This window comes from Salvelinus sp. IW2-2015, unplaced genomic scaffold, assembly GCF_002910315.2.
Source record: "Salvelinus sp. IW2-2015 unplaced genomic scaffold, ASM291031v2 Un_scaffold1775, whole genome shotgun sequence".
NCBI classification, from domain to species: domain Eukaryota; kingdom Metazoa; phylum Chordata; class Actinopteri; order Salmoniformes; family Salmonidae; genus Salvelinus; species Salvelinus sp. IW2-2015.
In genome coordinates, this window is record NW_019943151.1 from 21,350 (window position 1) to 43,992 (window position 22,643).

At 45.3% G+C, this 22,643-nt stretch overlaps 1 protein-coding gene across 1 annotated transcript in view; it reads left to right on the forward strand.

Annotated features, from left to right (window-relative positions):
* The first annotated feature begins 3,137 nt into the window (after positions 1-3,137).
* Positions 3,138-22,643, forward strand: part of pak1ip1 (PAK1 interacting protein 1) — a 24,357-nt gene continuing 4,851 nt past the window's right edge. Inside the window, 14 exon segments of the mRNA XM_024139348.2 lie at positions 3,138-3,388; positions 4,905-4,939; positions 4,941-4,954; positions 5,040-5,173; positions 6,069-6,189; positions 10,188-10,262; positions 13,185-13,194; positions 13,196-13,241; positions 13,349-13,410; positions 13,412-13,447; positions 13,449-13,501; positions 14,381-14,500; positions 14,645-14,741; positions 18,504-18,633. Coding sequence (XP_023995116.1) covers positions 3,307-3,388; positions 4,905-4,939; positions 4,941-4,954; positions 5,040-5,173; positions 6,069-6,189; positions 10,188-10,262; positions 13,185-13,194; positions 13,196-13,241; positions 13,349-13,410; positions 13,412-13,447; positions 13,449-13,501; positions 14,381-14,500; positions 14,645-14,741; positions 18,504-18,633 — 1,015 coding nt within the window. The 5' untranslated portion in view covers positions 3,138-3,306.

Genomic DNA, 22,643 nt, shown 5'->3' on the forward strand with positions numbered 1-22,643 from the left:
CAGGGTATGATGCTCTGGATCTGCTGTGGGTTGATTCCCCACTGGCAGGTGTGAATCTCTGAATGCTTGTTGATTCCACCTGAGCAGGTGTGAATGTTGGACTGCTTTGTTTTGTTCCCCACTGAGCAGGTGTGAATGCTCTGGGAACTGCTTGTTTGATTCCCCACTAGGGCAGGTGTGATGCTTAAAGGAACTTTGTTGATTCCACACTGGGCCGGTGTAGATGCTTGGGATGTCTTGTTGGATTCCCGACTGGCAGGTGTTATGCTCTGGGACTGCTTTGGTTGATTCCCCACTGGGGCAGGTGTGAAGACTGCTGGGAATGCTTGTCGATTCCCATTTGGGCCAGGTTGTGAAGTGCGCTGGAACTCTGCTTGGTTGTTCCCACTGGGCAGGTATGATGCCTGGGAACTGCTTTGGTGAATTCCACTGGGATCCGGTGAGATTCCTGGTGGGAACTGTTGTTGATTCCCTTTCCTGTGGCGGTCATCATGAGAGCCTGTTCATCATTGTGCTTGATGGTTTTCGCGACTGCACTTGAAGAAACTTTAAAAGTTCTTGAAATGTTCCGCATTGACTGACCTTCATGTCTTAAAGTAATGATGGACTATCGTTTCTCTTTGCTTATTTGAGCTGTTTTGCCATAATATGGACTTGGTCTTTCACCAAATAGGGCTATCTTCTGTATAACACCCCTACCTTGTCACAACACAACTGATTGGCTTAAACGCATTAAGAAGGAAAGAAATTACACAAATTAACAAGGCACACCTGTTAATTGAAATGCATTCCAGGTGACTACCTCATGAAGCTGGTTGAGAGAATGCCAAGAGTGTACAATGCTGTCATCAAGGCAAAGGCTGGCTACTTTGAAGAATCTCAAATATAAAATATATTTGGATTTGTTTAACACCTTTTAAAAATTACATGATTCCATATGTGTTATTTTATAGTTTTGATGTCTTCACTGAAAATAGTAAAAAATAAAGAAAAACCCATGAATGAGCAGGTGTGTCCAAATGTTTGACTGGTACTGTAGGAAAATGTGTTTTTAGTTTTAATACTCCACATTTTTGTATTCACTTACAAAATTCATTAAATTTGGATTCCCTGGTCCCACTGGGGCAGTTACATAGCTGTGGATTGTTTCCAKAGAGGATCATTAGCTTCTTTGCAGTTTAAAACCCTGCTGATAAATGAGTTTACCTAGTTGTGCAATTGTTTTAATTGATTGACTTGAATCATTAGTTTTTGTGATGTTCTATGTAATGTCCTTGTTATTGTATCTTGTTATTCTGTCTTGTATCTTGTCGTATTATCTTTTATAAGATGRCCTCAAGGCACCATTACAAATGAGACCCTTGGTCTCAGTTGGGCTCCCCTGATTATATAAAACTTAATGAACACATATTGTAGATGCTTTTCAATGACAGCCACAGCTCAATAATCAGCTAGGCCTATTGCCTCACGCTGCCCAAATTGTGGGCTTCCCAATATAGGGATAGGCCAGCCCTTGTGATTTGAAACAATCCACAGCTATGTTCTTAGAAGCTAATGATCCTCTGTGCTCTCTTAAACAGGTGTAATCATATAATTTTGGCAAAACATCAATTTAGTTTAGTGGTAGCCAGCACCTGAACAGTGTACRTTTCCTTTCCAATTAGTTAGAGTMGGATATCATAWAATTAATTTTACCGACACCAAAATAACCGGCCTTGTCTATCGTATTTTGTTTTTATCGACATTTATAAAGTTTACCCGCAAATGTTCTGTTTACCAACAGGTCTGTCATGACATATATTATCTCACGTACTTTACTCACGTAAAAAGGTTGGATAGAAACCTGGTTATTATCAATATTTTATTTGGACAGGCAACGAGGTATGGTAGGGCGGACAAGGCCCCATAAGGCCCGCCCATAATAACAGCCCTTCTTCAATGCGGGGTAGGGATGTCCGAAGGATCCAGAACAGCAAGGACCGTGTGATGACTCAGACGGCTTTAAGCTCGTTTAACCACAGCTGAGTTAAGTTAAGCTTTTGTATTATTTTCTTCATGAAGAAAATCCTGCTGTCTTSCGGTCAATTCCAGTCATGAGATTGCACATGATATCTGAGTCAGAAGTGTGTATGAATTGTAATTACTCCGCTTACTATGGCCTTACCTCCTCACGCCATTTGCAGTTTTTCTATTGCTGTTATTGACTGTACGTTTTGTTTGTTCCATGTGTAACTCTGTGTTGTTGTTGTGTCGCACTGCTTTGCTTTATCTTGGCCAGGTCGCAGTTGTAATGAGAACTTGTTCTAATTAGACTTCCTGGTTAAATAAAGGGTAAATTAAAAATAAATTTATATTATTATTATTATTAAATTCACTCATATCTTTTATTCTATGTATTGTATTATTCTATTATAGCCTGATCTATTATAGGCCTATCTATTATAGGCCTGATCTATTTAGGCCTGAATCTATTATAGGCCTGAGTTACTATAGCCTGATTTACTATATAGGCCTGATTTACCTATAGGCCTGAATTTACTATAGGCTGATTATTATAGGCCTGATTTTACTATAGCCTGATTTACTATAGGCGATTTACTATAGGGACTGATCTATTATGCTGATTTACTATAGGCTGAATTTACATAGGCCTGATTTACTATAGGACGGGATCTAATTATAGGCCTGATTTACTATAGGCTGATTTACTATAGGCCTTGATTTACTATAGGCTGATCTATTATAGGCTGTCATTTACTATAGGCCTGATTTACTATTAGCTTGATCCTATTATAAGGCCTGATTTACTATAGGCCTAGTTTACTTATAGCATTCTACTATAGGCCTGATTACATTGCTGAATCTATTATAGCCGATCTATTGTAGGCCTGATTTACTATAGGACTGATAGTAGTGATAATACCTATTATAGGCCTGATTAAAAATAGGCCTGATTTATTAATAGGCACGAAATTATGACCTGCATTGATGACAAGAGACGCCCCAACATGATTTGGACTTATATTTTGAATCCTAGAATGTCGACTCCGGAAGGTGAATAGTAACCTCAGCATCGCGCGTACTGTCAATCTGGGGACATGTGTTTAAGCACGCAAATCATTTTTCTAGCATGTTTCTAGCTAGTAATATAATATTTCGTTCAGCTCATGTTTTGCACGTAAATTCAACAGTTTACCCTTTCGTGTTTTAAGTTGTCTCCCGTGACAGAGTCGGAATAATCTCGACAGAAACACGTGAGAAAGGTTGTTTGTTAGCTAGCTACTGTAGCCTCCTCGTCAGGACAGCATGGGGCCCGTAATAGAGCTCATTGCTGGAAGTTACGAGCAGATKGCCTTTGGTTACCGGTTGTCTACGGGTGAAGAGGTATGTTACTTTAGTTAATCAGCTTGATTTTGATACCTGATTCTCCTGTATATATGACAAACTGTTTACCATTGCGAACCGATGAACGTTAGTTAGCAGAGTTGGGGAGTATGTAACGGATGGAAACGAACTAATCCGTTACATTACCAGCAAACATATTGTAATTCGATTACAAATACTTTTGAACAAGTAACGTTAAACGAATACTTCTAGGATTCATTTTAAATTAATAATGTTCGCGAAAACAATTATTTGAAGGCTTTATATTTTCTCAAGGACATTCAAAGAAGTATTGAAAAAGGGCACACGTTTAAGTTTGTTCCACCCGAGCTAGTCTGACCACAAGTCACTATGATGACTCCAAATGTGTTTGATGGATCGTGAGAAAAGAACAGGAGGCTACAGTCCAACATGTCTCCCAATGGTGCGACTGCTATCGGCTAAAAGAGATTATCCTGCTATCGGCTAAAAGAGATTATCCAATTTGAATACAGCTTGGTTGGAAATGACGACCGCAGTGGTGTAGCCTACAGGCGACACGGATATCACTTATTATTTATATCTACAGAGAGAATTAATGTGACTCACACTACCGCTTACTCTTAATTATTTGCACCTTACGGATTGTGGATGTCTGTTAACTAATGTACATGTGTATTTTAACCCAATAATGGTTGAATTTAAGAAGTATAAGCTGCTAGTCAATCATTGTTTTTGCGACCAGTGGACAGCCAGTGAAGAATGTYCTCTTGCAACAGCTGCGTAGTGCGGCTGCCAGTTTATGGAATAAAAGTTTGAGACAGGTCCTCCCTTCTAAACTCCTCGGTGGGGTTGTGCTCCATACTGTCAAAAACAGTTGAATTAAATAAGACCGCGAGTGGGGCTTTTATTTTATTTATTTTATAGAATCTAATTTCGTGCGATGATGTTGTTGGCTGTAACCAACCCTGCTAGCTAGCTATAGGATTCGGTAGGTTGGTGGCTGTAACCAACATCACTCTGCTAGCTAAGCTAGATGGTGTTAGGTGTGCTTCTAACCTACATCACTCCTGCTAGCACTAGATTGGTGTTGTCGCTGTAGTTAACCACACTCACTCTAGCTAGCTAGGATGGGTGTCGGTTTGTGGCTGTAACCAAATCACTCTGCTAGCTACGTAGGAATGGTAGTTGCTTACGCACCTTGCAACTATTGTCGGCTATAACTACATCACTCCTTGCTAGCTAGCTATGATGGTATCTGTTGTTGGCTTAACCAACATAGACACTCTGCTAGCTAGCTTGGATTGTGTTGGTTGGCATGTAAACCAACGATTCACTCTGTATGCTTAGCTAGAGATCGGTCGTTTGAGGTTCTTAACTCGATCCTGCTAATGTTACAACTAGAACGTATGGTCAACTCTATTGCCCTTTGATAAGCGGTTAATGCTACCATCGCAAAACTCTAATAAATTGCCTCTACATTGATCAAACCTCATTGACAGAGTTTGGAAGCAGGTCTCATTGCTTGTGTTTATCTGCAGGATGGACAGCCACGGCAGACTTCACCCACCATGCCCCACACTGCCTCAGTGTCCCGGTGCACCAGCGAGGTACATCGCTACAGGAACAGAGACGAACCATCCAATCACGACATGAAGAAGAGATAGAACATGGAGCTCTGCATGCATCACGACGGTAAGAGATATGACATGAAGAAGAGGAAATAGAACATGGAGCTCTGCTGCATCACACGTTAAGAGATATGACATGAAGAAGAGGATAGAACATGGAGCTCTGCTGCATCACGACGGTAAGAATATGACATGAAGAAGAGGACCAGAACACGGAGCTCATCTGCGTCACGAACGGTAAGAGATATGACATGAAGAAGAGGATAGAACATGGAGCTCTACTGCATCACGACTGGAAGAGATGACATGAAGAAGAGGATAGAACATGGAGCTCTCTGCATCACGACGGTAAAGAATATGACATGAAGAAGAGGATAGAACATGAGCTCTGGTGCATCACGACGGTAAAGATGACATGAGAAGAGGATAGAACATGGAGCTCTACAGCATCACGACGGTAAGAGATATGACATGAAGAAGAGGATAGAACATGGAGCTCTACAGCATCACGACGTTAAGAGATATGACATGAAGAAAGAGGATAGAACATGGAGGCTTAACAGCATCACGACGGTAAGAGATATGACATGAAGAAGAGGACAGAACATGGAGCTCTGCAGCGTCAGGGGTGTATTCATGAGTCGAACACTGTAGCAAAACGTTTAGCAATGGAAACGATTTACTCCAATAGGGAAAAACATTTTTGTAAGGGAAAGAGCATAGAAAATGTTGCTGCATCGTGACGGTAAGTTCTGGAAAACCATTTTTTTTTTTTTTAAATCAGTCTCCCCTGCTACAGCAACAATCGGGTCCCAATCTGACAATCTTGAAGATACCTCACTAATTGCATCCACCATTCATTTATGACTGCAATGGCTAAGTTTTGACTGTCTATTCCTTCSACGTGCAGTTTTAATTAAGTCACTGACATGGTCAACAACATTATTGTGTGGCCCATGATCTTGAGGCTTGGCAAGCCACTAATATCGATTGAAATATTGTCCCCCAAGTGTTGCGGACTTTAGTACTTTAGTACCCCTGACSCAGGTTTCATTGTTTTTGATGGTTGTTCAGGTACCATTTCTTGCCTGGAGTTCTATGGCACCTCCCACCTGCTGAGCGGAGGACAGGACGGGCTGTTGTGTGTTTGGAGCACCAAGAACTGGGAGTGTCTTAAGTCCATCAGAGCGCACAAGTAAGTTGTCACTCTCTCAGAAATTATTAGGGTTTGCAAAGTTCTGGTAACTCCCAAAGGTTCTTAGGGTTTCCAGAAATCCTGGTTGGAAGATTCCGGATGTCTGCTTATTCCCTTCTGAATCCTGGAATCTTCCAACCAGGATTTGTGGAAAACCTAAGAATTTTTGGGAAAGTCAGCAGAATTTTGCAACCCCACTGACAGACATGATTCACAATATATTGTCAAACTAAGCAGGTTTCCATCCACTGTTTAAAAAAAAAAAATTATGTGTGTAAAGTCATGACATATATAAAATCAATAATAATCACAAGTCAAATGACATTTTATTTGTCACATGGGCCGAATACAACAGGTCTACACCTGGTGTAGACAGGCCCTTAACCAACAGTGCACTTGGTTATTTACTAAATAAACAAAAGTAACACAATAAAATAACGAGGCTATGTACAGGGGGTACAGAGTCAATGTGCAGGGGCACAGGTTAGTCGAGGTAATTTGTACCTGTAGGTAATTTGTACATGTAGGTAGGGGTAAAGTGACTATGCATAGATAATAAACAGCAAATAACAGAAGTGTTAAAACAAAGGGGGGAATTGTCAATGTAAATAGTCCGGTGGCCATTTGATTAATTGTTTATCAGTCTTATGACTCGGGGGTAGAAGCTGTTAAGGAGCCTTTTGGACCTCGACTTGATGCTCCGGTACCGTTTGCCTTAGCGGTAGCAGAGAGAACAGTCTCTGACTTGGGTGACTGGAGTCTGACACCGTCTAGGTTCTGGATGGTAGGAAGCTTGGCCCCAGTGATGTACTGGGCCGTACGCACTACTCTCTGTAACGCCTTACGGTCAAATGCCGAGCAGTTGCCATACCAGGCGGTGATGCAACCCGGGCAGGATGCTCTCGATGGTGCAGCTCTAGAACATTTTGAGGATCTGGGGACCCATGCCAAATCTTTTCAGCCTCCTGAGGGGAAAAGGTGTTGTCATGCCCTCTTCACGACTGTCTCGTGAAGTTTGTTGATGTGGACATCAAGGAACTTGAAACTCTCGACCCGCTCCACTGCAGCCCCGTCGATGAGAATGGGGGCGTGCTCGTCCCTCCTTTTCCTGTAGTCCACAATCATTTATTTTGTTTTGATCACGTTGAGGGAGAGGTCTCTGACACTGCCTGGTCTCTGACCTCCCTATAGGCCGTCTCATCGTTGTCGGTGATCAGGCCTATCACCGTTGTGTTGTCGGAAAACTTAATGATGGTGTTGGAGATGTGTGGCCACGCAGTCGTGGGTAAACAGAGTACAGGAGGGGACTGAGCACGCAATCCTGAGGAGCCCCCATGTTGATGATCAGCGTGGCAGATGTTGTTGCCTACCCTTACCACCCGGGATGGCCCGTCAGGAAGTACAGTTGCAGGAGGTGTTTAGTCCCAGGGTCCTTAGCTTATTGATGAGCTTTGAGGGCACTATGGTGTTGAACGCTGAGCTGTAGTCAATGAACAGCATTCTCACGTAGGTGTTCCTTTTGTCCAGGTGGGAAAGGGCAGGGTGGTTTGCGATTGCGTCATCTTTGGATGCGTTGGGGCGGTATGTGAATTGGAGTGGGTCTAGCGTTTCCGGGATGATGGTGGTGTTGATGTGAGCCGTGACCAGCCTTTCAAAGCACTTCATGGCTACTGACGTGAGTGCTACAGGGCGGTAGTCATTTAGGCAGGTTACTTTAGCTTTCTTGGGCAAAGGGGCTGTGGTGGTCTGCTTGAAACATGTAAGTATTACAGACTCCGTCAGGGAGAGGTTGAAGATGTCAGTGAAGACACTTGCCAGTTGGTCCACGCATGCTCTGAGTAACGTTCTGGTAATCCGTCCTGTCCCGCGGCCTTGTGAAAGTTGATCTTTTTAAAAGCTACGGAGAGCGTGATCACACAGTCATCCGGAACAGCTGGTGTTCTCATATATGCTTCAGTGTTGCTTGCCTCGAAGCGAGCATAAAAGTCATTTAGCCCATCTGGTTGACTGGAAACAGGGAATGTCAATCCAATTTGATACAATGTTGACCATTTTTTTGTTCGAGTTGGTGGGATCTTTTTTGTGTATCAGTACAATTTAAATATGCGAAGAATTGCGGTGGAAACAAAAGAAAATCTCACAATTGTTGATAGAATAACCATTGTGTGGAGGTAAATGTGCAGTCAGCCGGTGCTATGTCGTGTGGTCCTCCCACTGCGATTTGGAAACGCAGGCCCAGTGTAGGCTACAGGGCGGTGAAAGACGACGATGGGCTTGATGCTCCTTTCCAGTAAATTTAGAGGGTCTTCGTTTGTACACGAGTGACATGATGATCGGTGCTTAGCTGCCAGGTAATCTTATCCATCTCATCATATAACCAGTGCAGTGTCAAATTAATCCGCAAACTGTTGTCTAGAGAACATGCGTGAAAACCACATTGGTCAAGTTTGCCATTTATCACAACCGTTTGTGGAAACGTTTTAAACTCATGTTTTTAGTCGGTACATGAAAATTATTTATGTTCTTTTTTTTTTATGTGCACCAAGTCAGTCTGATGGAAACACACCTCTTGTGAGGAAATGCCAATTTATACTGAACAAAAATATAAATGCAACATGCCACAATTTCAAATACTTTACTGAGTTACAGTTCATTATAAGGAAATCAGTCAATTGAAAAAATGAATCTTTGGATTTCACATGACAGACATGCATCTGCTGGTCACAGATACCTTTTAAAAGAAAGTAGGGGTGTGGATCAGAAAACCAGTCAGTATCTGACCACCATTTACCTCATGAAAACCAGTCAGTATCTGACCACCATTTACGTCATGAAAACCAGTCAGTATCTGACCACCATTTACCTCATGAAAACCAGTCAGTATCTGACCACCATTTACCTCATGCAGCGTGACACTCTCCTTCACATAGAGTTGATCAGGCTGTTGATTGTGGCCTGTGGAATGTTGTCCCACTCCTCTTCAATGGCTGTGCCAAGTCGCTGGATATTGGCGGGAACTGGAACACTCTGTCGTCCACGTCGATCCAGAGCATCCCAAACATGCTCAATTGGTGATATGTCTGGTGCGTATGCAGGCCATGGAAGAACTGGGACATTTTCCAGGAATTGTGTCCAGATCCTTGTAACATGGAGCCGTGCATTATCATGCTGAAACATGAGGTGATGGTGGTGGATGAATGGCACAACAATGGGCCTCAGGATCTCATCATGGTATCTCTGGGCATTCAAATTGCCATAGATAAAAAATATAATTGTGTTCGTTGTCCGTTGTTTATGCCTGCTCATACCATAATCCAAAGGGGCACTCTGTTCACAACGTTGACATCAGCAAACCGCTCGCCCACACGACGCCGTACACGTGGTCGGTGGATGTGAGGCTGGTTGAACGTACTGAAAAATTATCTAAAACAACGTTGGATGCAGCTTATGGTCGAGAAATTACTATTCAATTCTCTGGCAACAGCTCTGGTGGACATTCATGTAGTCAGCATGCCAATTGCACGCTCCCTCAACTTGAGACATCTGTGGCATTGTGTTGTAAGACAAAACTGCAAATTTTAGTGGCCTTTTATTGTCCCCCAGCACAAGGTGCACCTGTGTAATGATCATGCCGTTTAATCAGCTTCTTGATATGCCACACCAGTCAGGTGGATGGATTTTCTTGGTAAAGGAGAAATGCTCACTGACAGGGATGTAAACAAATTTGTGCACAACACTAAAGAGAAATACGATTTTTTGTGCGTATGGAACATTTCTGGGGTATTTTATTTCATCATTAAACATGGGACCAACATGTTGCGTTTTATATTTTAGTTCAGTGTATTTATAATGCAGATACTGTTGGATGGAAACCCAATGACTAACAGGATTAACACGTTGATCCATTAAGTTCTCCAACTCTGGGGTCCTGGGAAGCTAAGGGAATGTGCAGATCTTTGTTCCAGCACTAACGTACACGTTTTATTTCTTCTCCWCAGAGGCCAAGTTACGTCACTGTCCGTCCATCCCTCTGGGAAACTGGCCCTGACTGTCGGCACAGACAAGACACTCAGGTGCGCNCACTAATATCGATTGAAATATTGTCCCCCAAGTGTTGCGGACTTTAGTACTTTAGTACCCCTGACCCAGGTTTCATTGTTTTTGATGGTTGTTCAGGTACCATTTCTTGCCTGGAGTTCTATGGCACCTCCCACCTGCTGAGCGGAGGACAGGACGGACTGCTGTGTGTTTGGAGCACCAAGAACTGGGAGTGTCTTAAGTCCATCAGAGCGCACAAGTAAGTTGTCACTCTCTCACAAATGATTAGGGTTGCCAAAAATCTGGTAACTCCCAAAGGTTCTTAGGTTTTCCTGAAATCCTGGTTGGAAGATTCCGGATGTCTGCTTAGTCCCTTCTGAATCCTGAATCCTGGAATCTTCCAACCGGGGTTTCTGGAAAACCTAAGAACTTTTGGGAAAGTCAGCAGAATTTTGCAACCCCACTGACAGACATGATTCACAATATATTGTCAAACTAAGCAGGTTTCCATCCACTGTTAAAAAAATAAAAAAATAAATTATGCACGTAAAGTCATGACATATATAAAATCAATAATAATCACAAGTCAAATGACATTTTATTTGTCACATGGGCCGAATACAACAGGTCTACACAAGCCCTTAACCAACAGTGCACTTGGTTATTTACTAAATAAACAAAAGTAACACAATAAAATAACGAGGCTATGTACAGGGGGTACAAAGTCAATGTGCAGGGGCACAGGTTAGTCGAGATAATTAGTCGAGATAATTTGTACATGTAGTTAGAGGTAAAGTGACTGCATAGATAATAAACAGCAAATAGCAGCAGTGTAAAAACAAAGGGGGGAATTCTCAATGCAAATAGTCCGCTGGCCAATTGATTAATTGTTTATCAGTCTTATGACTCGGGGGTAGAAGCTGTTAAGGAGCCTTTTGGACCTAGACTTGATGCTCCGGTACCGTTTGCCTTAGCGGTAACAGAGAGAACAGTCTCTGAATTGGGTGACTGGAGTCTGACACGCCTAGGTTCTGGATGGTAGGAAGCTTGGCCCCAGTGATGTACTGGGCCGTACGCACTACCCTCTGTACCGCCTTACGGTCAGATGCCGAGCAGTTGCCATACCAGGCGGTGATGCAACCGGTCAGGATGCTCTCGATGGTGCAGCTCTAGAACTTTTTGAAGATCTGGGGACCCATGCCAAATCTTTTCAGCCTCCTGAGCGGAAAAGGTGTTGTCATGCCCTCTTCACGACTTTCTTGGTGTGTTTGGACCATGATAGTTCGTTGGTGATGTGGACATCAAGGAACTTGAAACTCTCAACCTGCTCCACTGCAGCCCCGTCGATGAGAATGGGGGCGTGCTCGGGCCCTACTTTTCCTGTAGTCCACAATCATCTCCTTTGTTTTGATCACGTTGAGGGAGAGGTCTCTGACGCTGCCTGGTCTCTGACCTCCTGCCAATAGGCCGACTCATCGTTGTCGGTGATCAGTCCTACACACCGTTGTGTCGTCGGCAAACTTAATGATGGTGTTGGAGATGTGTGGCTACGCAGTCGTGGGTGAACAGAGTACAGGAGGGGACTATGCACGCAACCCCCGTGTTGAGGATCAGCGTGGCAGATGTTGTTGCCTACCCTTACCACCCGGGATGGCCCGTCAGGAAGTACAGTTGCAGGAGGTGTTTAGTCCCAGTGTCCTTAGCTTAGTGATGAGCTTTGTGTGCACTATGGTGTTGAACACTGAGCTGTAGTCAATGAACTGCATTCTCACGTAGGTGTTCCTTTTGTTCAGGTGGGAAAGGGCAGTGTGGTTTGCGATTGCGTCATCTTTGGATGCGTTGGGGCGGTATGTGAATTGGAGTGTGTCTAGGGTTTCCGGGATGATAATGGTGGTGTTGATGTGAGCCATGACCAGCCTTTCAAAGCACTTCATGATGTGAGTGCTACGGGGCGGTAGTCATTTAGGCAGGTTACTTTAGCTTTCTTGGGCAAAGGGACTGTGGTGGTCTACTTGAAACGTAGGTATTATAGACTCCGTCAGGGAGAGGTTGAAGATGTCAGTGAAGACACTTGCCAGTTGGTCCGCGCATGCTCTGAGTAATGTTCTGGTAATCCGTCCTGTCCCGCAGCCTTGTGAAAGTTGATCTGTTTAAAAGCTACGGAGAGCGTGATCACACAGTCGTCCGGAACAGCTGGTGCTCTCATATATGCTTCAGTGTTGCTTGCCTCGAAGCAAGCATAAAAGGCATTTAGCCCATCTGGTAGGCTGGAAACAGAGAGAGACAATCCAATTTGATACAACGTTGACAGACAATTTGTTGACAGACAATCTGCACATTTTAGTGGCCTTTTATTGTCCCCAGAAGAAGGTGTGTAATTAATGATCATGCTGTTTAATCAGCTTCTTGATATGCCACACCTGTCAGGTGGATGGATCATCTTGGCAAAGGAGAAATGCTCACTAACAGGGATGTAAACTAATGTGTGCACAACATTGGAGAGAAATAAGCTTTTTTGTGCGTCTGGACATTTCTGGGATCTTTTATTTCATCATAAAACATGGGACCAACACTTTACACGTTGCGTTTTATATTTTAGTAATATATAGTTATATTTTAGTTCAGTGTATTTATAAAGCAGATACTATTGGATGGAAACCTAATGACTAACCGGATTAACACTTGATCCATTAAGGTCTCCAACTCTGGGGTCCTGGGAAGCTAAGGGAATGTGCAGATCTTTGTTCCAGCACTAACGTACACGTTTTATTTCTTCTCCTCAGAGGCCAAGTTACGTCACTGTCCGTCCATCCCTCTGGGAAACTGGCCCTACTGTCGGCACAGACAAGACACTCAGGTGCGCATTCTGTTTCGACTACATTTTGCTTCTTGTTGTAGGTGTTCGAAACATTCTCTAGGAACTAAAGTTGACTGACGGTTGTTTGTTGTTGTTGCAGAACGTGGAATTTTAATCGACGGAAGATCGGCTTTCATCAAAAACATTAACAGAGTAAGTGATCACTCCATCTGACCATGTACCTTTACACATGCATCAGTATTTGACACATTTTGTAAGATAATCATGGCTGTTTTTTGATCTCTAACTCTCTCTCTCCCCTAGATGCGGTGATAGTGAAGTGGTCTCCCGAGGGGGATAAGTATGTGGTAGTGATCGGCGACAAGGGTGGACGTTTATAACCTGGAAAAGCGACTGTTGACAATCAACCATCATCAGCCCCAAGAGGATCTCATCCATCAAGTTTCTCCACTGTGAGTTCTGGGCTCTTTATCAAGAAAGGATAGGGGTTCTGGGCTCTTACCAGGAGGATGTAGGGATATTCTGGGCTCTATACCGGATGAAAGGATAGGGTTCTGGCTCTTACACAAGAAGGATAGGGTTTGGCTCTTACCGAGAAGGATAGGGTTCTGGGCTCTAACCGAGAAGGATAGGGTTCCTGGGCTCTTACGCGAGAAGGATGGGGTTTCTGGCTCTTACGAGAAGGAGGGTTCTGGGTCTACCGAGAAGGATGGGTTCTGGGCTCTTAACCGAGAAGGATAGGGTTCTGGGCTCTTTACCGAGAAGGATAGGCGGGTTTCTGGCTCTTTACCGGAGAAGGATAGGGTTCTGGCTTTACCGAGAAGGATAGGGTTGTTCTGGCTCTTGAAGAAGGATAGGGTTTGGGCTCTTATCAAGAAGGATAGGGTTCTGGGCTCTAGCCAAGAAGGATAGGGTCTGGCTCTTGCATAGAAGGATAGGTTTCTGGGCTCTACAAGAAGGCATAGGGTTCTGGTCTCGAGAAGGACTCTTCGAGAAGGATAGGGTTCTGGGCTTTAATCAAGAGGATGGGGTTCTGGGCTCTTGCGGGATAGCGCCGGGGTTCTGGGCTCTTTGTTTCGATAATGTAAGATCACTAAAGTTTTATATTTAGTTCAGAGTGATCAACACAATGGTGAGCAATATTAAGAGGAATGCTTAATACACATGGTATATTTGTGACAGTCAAGATGCAGGTTAATGGTGGTCACTGGACTTGATACACACTACACGACACTCTAGATAAAAGCACAGTACAACCTGTAAAGACAACAGATAGATGAATATGAGATGTGAGAAGGGAAGCAACCTTTCATTTTATTATTCCTCTGTATGGAGTGACTGGTTTGTTTGTCATCAGAATTCCATCCTGGCCATAGCGGGGGACGACGAGACAGTCAGGCTGTGTGACATCAACACTCAGAAGGTGCTCTGTGAGTTTGAGGCTCATGAYACCAGGTACGTAGAATTAATATCTATGGTTTCGCTCCTGCCCTCCTGTAATCATTAGGTATACGAATTGTATGATTTTAATAGCATTCTTGGATGTTTCTTTGGCATTTTGTGAAAAGTTGWGAAGAATATTGTGTTCACCTCTGTCAGGGTGAAATCAGTGGACAGTTTCACCATGGACGACTTCTGTGTTCTGGTGACCGCATCAAACGATGGCTTCATCAAAATGTGGAAACTTAACCTTGAGGTATGTACCATCTGTCTACCTGTCCTCGGCTGTCCTTCACTGTGGCCCTCAATGGCCTGTAGGTGGAATTTGTATTTTATTTAGGCAGGGGTGTCCCATTGAGACCAAGGGGTCTTCCACGAGAGCCCTGTAGGACTAGACAAGCATTTAACACCGTCCCTGGTAAGACTAGACCAGCATTTACATCACCGTCTCTGGTAGGACTAGGAATCCAAGCATTTACACACCGTCCTGTGGCTACCAGCATACACGCTGTGTGACTAGACCAAGCATTTACGCACTGTTCCTGGTAGGACTAGACCAAGCATTACACACCGTCCCTGGTAGGACTAGACCAAGCATTTACACACCGTCCCTGGAGGACTAGACCAAGCATTTACACACCGTCCCTGGTAGGACTAGACCAAGCATTTACACACCGTGTCTGGTAGGACTAGACCAAAGCATTTACACACGTCCTGGAGACTAGACCAAGCATTTACACCACGTCCTGGTAGACTAGACCAAGCATTTACACACCGTCCCTGGTAGGACTAGACCAAGCATTTACACACCGTTCCTGGTAGGACTAGACCAAGCATTTACACACCGTCCTGGTAGACTAGACCAAGCATTTACACACCGTCCTGGTAGGACTAGACCAAGCATTTACACACCGTCCTGGTAGGACTAGACAAGCATTTACACCACCGTTCCTGTAGGACTAGACCAAGCATTTACACACCGTCTCTGGTAGGACTAGACCAAGCATTTACACACCGTTCCTGGTAGGACTAGACCAAGCATTTACACACCGTCCTGGTAGGACTAGACCAAGCATTTACACACCGTCTCTGGTAGGACTAGACCAAGCATTTACACACCTTCCTGGTAGGACTAGACCAAGCATTTACACACCGTTCCTGGTAGGACTAGAACCAAGCATTTACACACCGTCCTGTAGGACTAGACCAAGCATTTACACACCGTCTCTGGTAGGATAGACCAAGCATTTACACACCGTTCCTGGTAGGACTAGACCAAGCATTTACACACCGTCCCTGGTAGGACTAGACCAAGCATTTACACACTGTCCCTGGTGGACTAGACCAAGCATTTACACACCGTGTCTGTAGGACTAGACCAAGCATTACCACCGTTTCTGTAGGACTAGACCAAGCATTTACACACTGTCCCTGGTAGGACTAGACCAAGCATTTACACACCGTGTCCTGGTAGGACTAGACCAAGCATTTACACACTGTCCTGGTAGGACTAGACCAAGCATTTACACACCGTTCTGGTAGGACTAGACCAAGCATTTACCACTCCTGGTAGACTAGACCAAGCATTTACACACTGTCCTGGTAGGACTAGACCAAGCATTTACACACCGTGTCTGGTAGACTAGACCAAGCATTTACACACCGTGTCCTGGTAGACTAGACCAAGCATTTACACACTGTCCCTGGTAGGGACTAGACCAAGCATTTACACACGTGTCCTGGTAGGACTAGACAACATTTACACACCGTGTCTGGTAGGACTAGACCAAGCATTTACACACTGTCCTGGTAGGACTAGACCAAGCATTTACACACTGTCCTGGTAGGAACTAGACAAAGCATTTACACACCGTTCCTGGTAGGACTAGACCAAGCATTTACACACCGTCCCTGGTAGGACTAGACCAAGCATTACACACTGTCCTGGTAGGACTAGACCAAGCATTTACACCACTGTCCCTGGTAGGACTAGACCAAGCATTTACACACTGTCCCTGGTAGGACTAGACCAAGCATTTACACACGTCCCTGGTAGGACTAGACCAAGCATTTACACACCGTCCCTGGTAGGACTAGACCAAGCATTTACACACACTGTCCCTGGTAGGACTAGACCAAGCATTTACACACTGTTCCTTGGTAACTAGACCAAGCATTACACACGTCTCTGGTAGGACTAGACCAAGCATTACACACTGTCCCTGGTAGGACTAACCAAGCATTTACACACGTCCTGGTAGGACTAGACCAAGCATTTACACACTGTCCCTTGGTAGGACTAGACCAAGCATTTACACACCGTCCCTGGTAGGACTAGACCAAGCATTTACACCACTGTCCCTGGTAGGACTAGACCAAGCATTTACACACTGTCCCTGGTAGGACTAGACAAAGCATTTACACACTGTCCCTGGTAGGACTAGACCAAGCATTTACACACTGTCCCTGGTAGGACTAGACCAAGCATTTACACACTGTCTCTGGTAGGACTAGACCAAAGCATTTACACACTGTCCCTGGTAGGACTAGACCAAGCATTTACACACTGTCTCTGGTAGGACTAGACCAAGCATTTACACACTGTCTCTGGTAGGACTAGACCAAGCATTTACACACCGTCCCTGGTAGGACTAGCCAAGCATTTACACACTGTCTCTGGTGGACTAGACAAGCATTTACACACTGGCCTGGTAGGACTAGACCAAGCATTTACACACTGTCTCTGGTAGGACTAGACCAAGCATTTACACACTGTCTCTGGTAGGACTAGACCAAGCATTTACACACTGTCTCTGGTAGGACTAGACCAAGCATTTACACACTGTCCCTGGTAGGACTAGACCAAGCATTTACACACTGTCTCTGGTAGGACTAGACCAAGCATTTACACACTGTCCTGGTAGGACTAGACCAAGCATTTACACACTGTCCCTGGTAGGACTAGACAAGCATTTACACACTGTCTCTGGTAGGACTAAGACCAAGCATTTACACACTGTCTCTGTAGGACTAGACCAAGCATTTACACACTGCCTGTAGGACTAGACCAAGCATTTACACACTGTCCCTGGTAGGACTAGACCAAGCATTTACACACCGTTCCTGGTAGAACAAGACCAAGCATTTACACACTGTCCCTGGTAGGACTAGACCAAGCATTTAAACACTGTCTCTGTAGGACATAGACCAAGCATTTACACACTGTCTCTGGTAGGACTAGACCAAGCATTTACACACCGTCCCTGGTAGGACTAGACCAAGCATTTACACACTGTCTCTGGTAGGACTAGACCAAGCATTACACACTGTCCTGGTAGACTAGACCAAGCATTTACACACCGCCCCTTAGGACTAGACCAAGATTTACACACTGTCTCTGGTAGGGACTAGACCAAGCATTTACACACTGTCTCTGGTAGGACTAGACCAAGCATTTACACACTGTCCCTGGTAGGACTAGACCAAACATTTACACACCGGTCCCTGGTAGGACTGACCAAGCATTACACACTGTCTCTGGTAGGACTAGACCAAGCATTACACACTGTCCCTGGTAGACTAGACAAGCATTTACACACCGTCCCTGGTAGGACTAGACCAAGCATTACACACTGTCTCTGGTAGGACTAGACCAAGCATTTACACACTGTCTCTGGTAGGACTAGACCAAGCATTTACACACTGTCCTGGTAGGACTAGACCAAGCATTTACACACCGTCCCTGGTAGGACTAGACCAAACATTTACACACCGTTCCTGGTAGGACTAGACCAAGCATTTACACACCGTCTGGTAGACATAAGGGTTTCCAGGTTGAAGAACAGTAATGTTGCTCGCATGATGACATCATTGTATTATTCATCAGTGATGTCATTCTGGTATCCGTTGTTGTCTGTGTTGCTACTAGTCTTTTAAGTAACCATGACGATTGTAGGAGTTGACATGATGGCACTAAATACTGTGTTCTCTGATCCGGTGGTTGTCTGTTGTGTTCCAGTCCTTGGAGCCTCTGGTCCTCCTGGGGAAGGTGAATACTACAGCTAGGTTGACGTGTCTGGCCGTGTGGAAGCCCACCACTCTACAGGAGCCTCCCCCGGAGGTCAAAACAGAACCTGCCACCTCTCACGGTACTGGACCGTCTAATTCTTTAATCAATAATTAATATGCCATTTGAGCATTTTATCCAAAGTGACTGTCATTGRACGCATATCCTGGTCCCGGTGTGACCCAAAATGGCGCACATTGTAGTTTTTTGCCCCAGTACTAAACACCTGATTCCACTAATCAGTTGTAGTAGTAGAAAAATAAACACCATTTTGGGTCACCGGGGTGAAGAACCACGGGTCTAATGGTGTTAGCCCAGTCCTGGTATGGCTTTTCACCATTATTAGTGTTGGAATAGTTCAAAATGTAGTATTTAACCTTTTATTTATACCGGTTTTTCTCATTGAGATAACATCTCTTTTCCAAGAGAGCCCTGGTCCAGTAGCAGCAGGGGGAACAACAAAATAAATGTGTAATGGTACTCATAAGAGAAGGATAACCTCTCAAAGAACTGTGTATAGTGTTGATCTCCCGGGTGGCGCAGTGGTCTAGGGCACTGCATCGCAGTGCTAGCTGCGCCACCAGAGTCTCTGGGTTCACGCCCAGGCTGGGTTCGCGCCCAGGCTCTGTCGCAGCCGGCCGCAACCGGGAGATCCGTGGGGCGACGCACAATTGGCATAGCGTCGTCCGGGTTAGGGAGGGTTTGGCCGGTAGGGAGGGTTTGGCCGGTAGGGATATCCTTGTCTCAGTATGTAAAAATGTAATAAAATGTATGCACTCTACTGTAAGTCGCTCTGGATAAGAGCGTCTGCTAAATGACTAAAATGTAATGTAAAATGTAGTCATTTTTAGATATACAGACATGGGTAATATTGATAATTTCATAACGAGGACCTCAATGCATGGTGGAAGCTCAAATTAAAATGTATTTGTCACTTTCGCCAAATACAACAGCTGTAGTAGACCTTACAGTGAAATACTTACTTACATGCCCTTAACCAACAATGCTTTAAGAAGTTAATAAAACAATACGTAGAAAATAAAAGTAACAAATAATTAAACAGTCACAGTAAAATAACAAGCAATGCTATATACAGGGGGGTACCGGTACAGGTCAATGTGCGGGGGCACTGGTTAGTTGAGGTAATATGTACATGTAGGTAGAGTTAAGTGACTATGCATAGATAATAAACAGAGTAGCAGCAGTGTAAAAGAGAGTTCTGGGTAGCCCTTTGATTAGCTGTTCAGGAGTCTTATGGCTTGGGGTAGAAGCTGTTAAAAAGCCTTTTGACCTAGACTTGTCGCTCCGGTACTGCCTTGCCGTGCGGTAGCAGAGGAGAACAGTCTATGACTTGGGTGGCTGGAGTCTTTGACAATTTTGTGGCCTTCCTTTGACACTGTTATAGAGCTCCTGGATGGCAGGAAGCTTTGTCCCCAGTGATGTACTGGGCCGTTCGCACTACCCTCTGTAGTGCCTTGCGGTCGGAGCCGAGCAGTTGCCATACCAGCAGTGATGCAACCAGTCAGGATGCTCTCGATGTTGCAGCCTGTAGAACCTTTTGAGGATCTGAGGACCCATGCCAATCTTTTCTAGTCTCCTGAGTGGGAATAGACTTGTCGAGCCCCTCTTCACGACTGTCTTGGTGTTTTGGACCATTCTAGTTTGTTGGTGATGTGGACACCAAGGAGCTTGAAGCTGTCAAACCTGCTCCACTGCAGCCACCGTCAATGAGAATGGGGGTGCTCGGCCCTCCTTTTGCTGTAGTTCACAATCATCTCCTTTGTCTTGATCACATTGAGGGAGAGTTTTGTCCTGGTACCACACAGCCAGGTCTCTGACCTCCTCCCTAATAGGCTGTCTCATCGTTGACGCTGATCAGGCCTACCATGTTGTGTCATCGGCAAACTTAATGATGGTGTTGAGTCGTGCCTGGCCATGCAGTCAGGAGTGAACAGGGAGTATAGGAGGGGACTGGATCACGCACCCCTGAGTGGCCCCTGTGTTGAGGATCAGCGTGGCGGATGTGTTGTTACCTACCTTACTTCCTTGGGGTGGCCCGTCAGGAAGTCCAGGATCCAGTTGCAGAGGAGATGTTTAGTTCCCAGGGTCCTTAGCTATTGATGAGCTTTTGGCTACAGAGAGCGTGATCACACAGTCCCGCGACAGTTGGTGCTCTCATGCATGTTTCAGTGTTATTTGCTCGATGCGAGCATGGAAGTAATTTAGCTCGTCTGGTAGCCTCGTGTCGCTGGGACAGCTCTCTGGCTTGCTTCCCTTTGTAGTCTGTAATGGTTTGCAAGCCCTGCACATCCGACGAGCGTCAGAGCCGGTGTATACGATTCAATCTTAGTCCTGTATTGACGCTTTGCCTGTTTGATAGTTCGTCGGAGGGCATAAGCGACATTTCTTATAGGCTTCCGGGTTAGAGCTCACGCACCTTGAAAGCAGCAGCTCTAGCCTTAGCTCAGTGCGATGTTGCCTGTAACTCTGGCTTCTGGTTGGGGTATGTACGTACAGTCACTGTGGGGACGACGCATCGATGCACTTATTGATGAAGCCAGTGACTGATGTGGAGTACTCCCAATGCCATCGGAAGAGTCCCGGAACATATTCCAGCTGGAGAAGAAGAGAAGCTCACTCAGTCCGTCAACTTCCAAACAGTGTAAACCATTCGATAATGAGACGGGTGAAATCCAAAGTTTGCTATATATTTATTGGCTATGTCATAGCTCATTTAAAAGATAAATATTGATACATTACGAGCTGTGACACTTTTAGGGGGGACAAAAAAGCGAACATTGATGCCCAGCTAAGTTATACTGGGGTTTCCCTCATGGCTCCTGTGCCCTGGTTCTACTGGGTGGAGCCCTGCTAGCCTTAATATGACTTGGCCTACTGGAGTGGAGGAGCCCTGCTAGCCTTATATGCTTGGTCCTACTGGGTGGAGGAGCCCTGCTAGCCTTATATGACTTGGCCCTACTGGGTGGAGAGACGCCCTGCTAGCCTTAATATGCTTGGTCCTACTGGGTGGAGGAGCCTGCTAGCCTTAATATGACTTGGTCCTACTGGGTGGAGGAGCCCTGCTAGCCTTAATTTATGGTCCTACTGGGTGGAGGAGCCCTGCAGCCTTAATATGGCTTGGTCCTACTGGGTGGAGGAGCCCTGCTAGCCTTAATATGGCTTGGTTTTACTGGGTGGAGGAGCCCTGCTAGCCTAATATCTGGTCCTACTGGGTGAGACCTGCACCGTTCTCATGCCTTGGTCCTACTGGGTGGAGGAGCCCTGCTAGCCTTAATATGCTTGGTCCTACTGGGGTGGAGCCTGCTAGCCTTACTATGGCTTGGTCCTACTGGGTGGAGGAGCCCTGCTAGCCTTAAATATGACTTGTCCTACTGGGTGGAGGAGCCCTGCTAGCCTTCACTCACTGCTAGCCTTAATACTCGTCATCATCGCGCTCCTAAAACACTGAGCCGCTCGCGCACGCACCTGCTTAGTCCCTTATATGGGCTTGGGATGCTGACTTGCGGTGGACGGAAGCCTACTCTGCTCGGACCGGCTCGCGCTTAATCTCGATTGGTCCTCGACAGCATGGGTGGAGGAGCCCTGCTACCTTACTCCTAATTGCGCGGATTGGTTACACTCGGGGTAGGCCGCGAGCCTCGGTAGTTCCTTTAATATGGCTTGACGCATCACCTTATACTACGGAAGAAAAGAGAAGATATTACGAGCGAGGCTGACTGGCGCTCTTATCAATCAGCGGCTCTGTGGTCACTCCACCATACATCACGCGCACATAGATAGGGAGGCACCAGGATCCACGCCAGCCTTAATATGAAACCACTTGGTCTATCCTGGGTGGAGGGGAGCCTCACCCACTCAGGCATCAACCCTTAATATGGCTGAGGAAGGATTAGGAGAATACCCTGGGTGGGGAGCCCTGCTTGCAGTCGCCTTATATGGCTTTGGTACCTGAACTGGGTGAGAGGAGGCTGGTAGCCAAACTCTCTCATCACTCGCGCCTTATGGTCTACAACACTCGCGGTGGAGGCACAACACGACTACCTGCTAAAATTGGCCATCAACTCTCTGGAT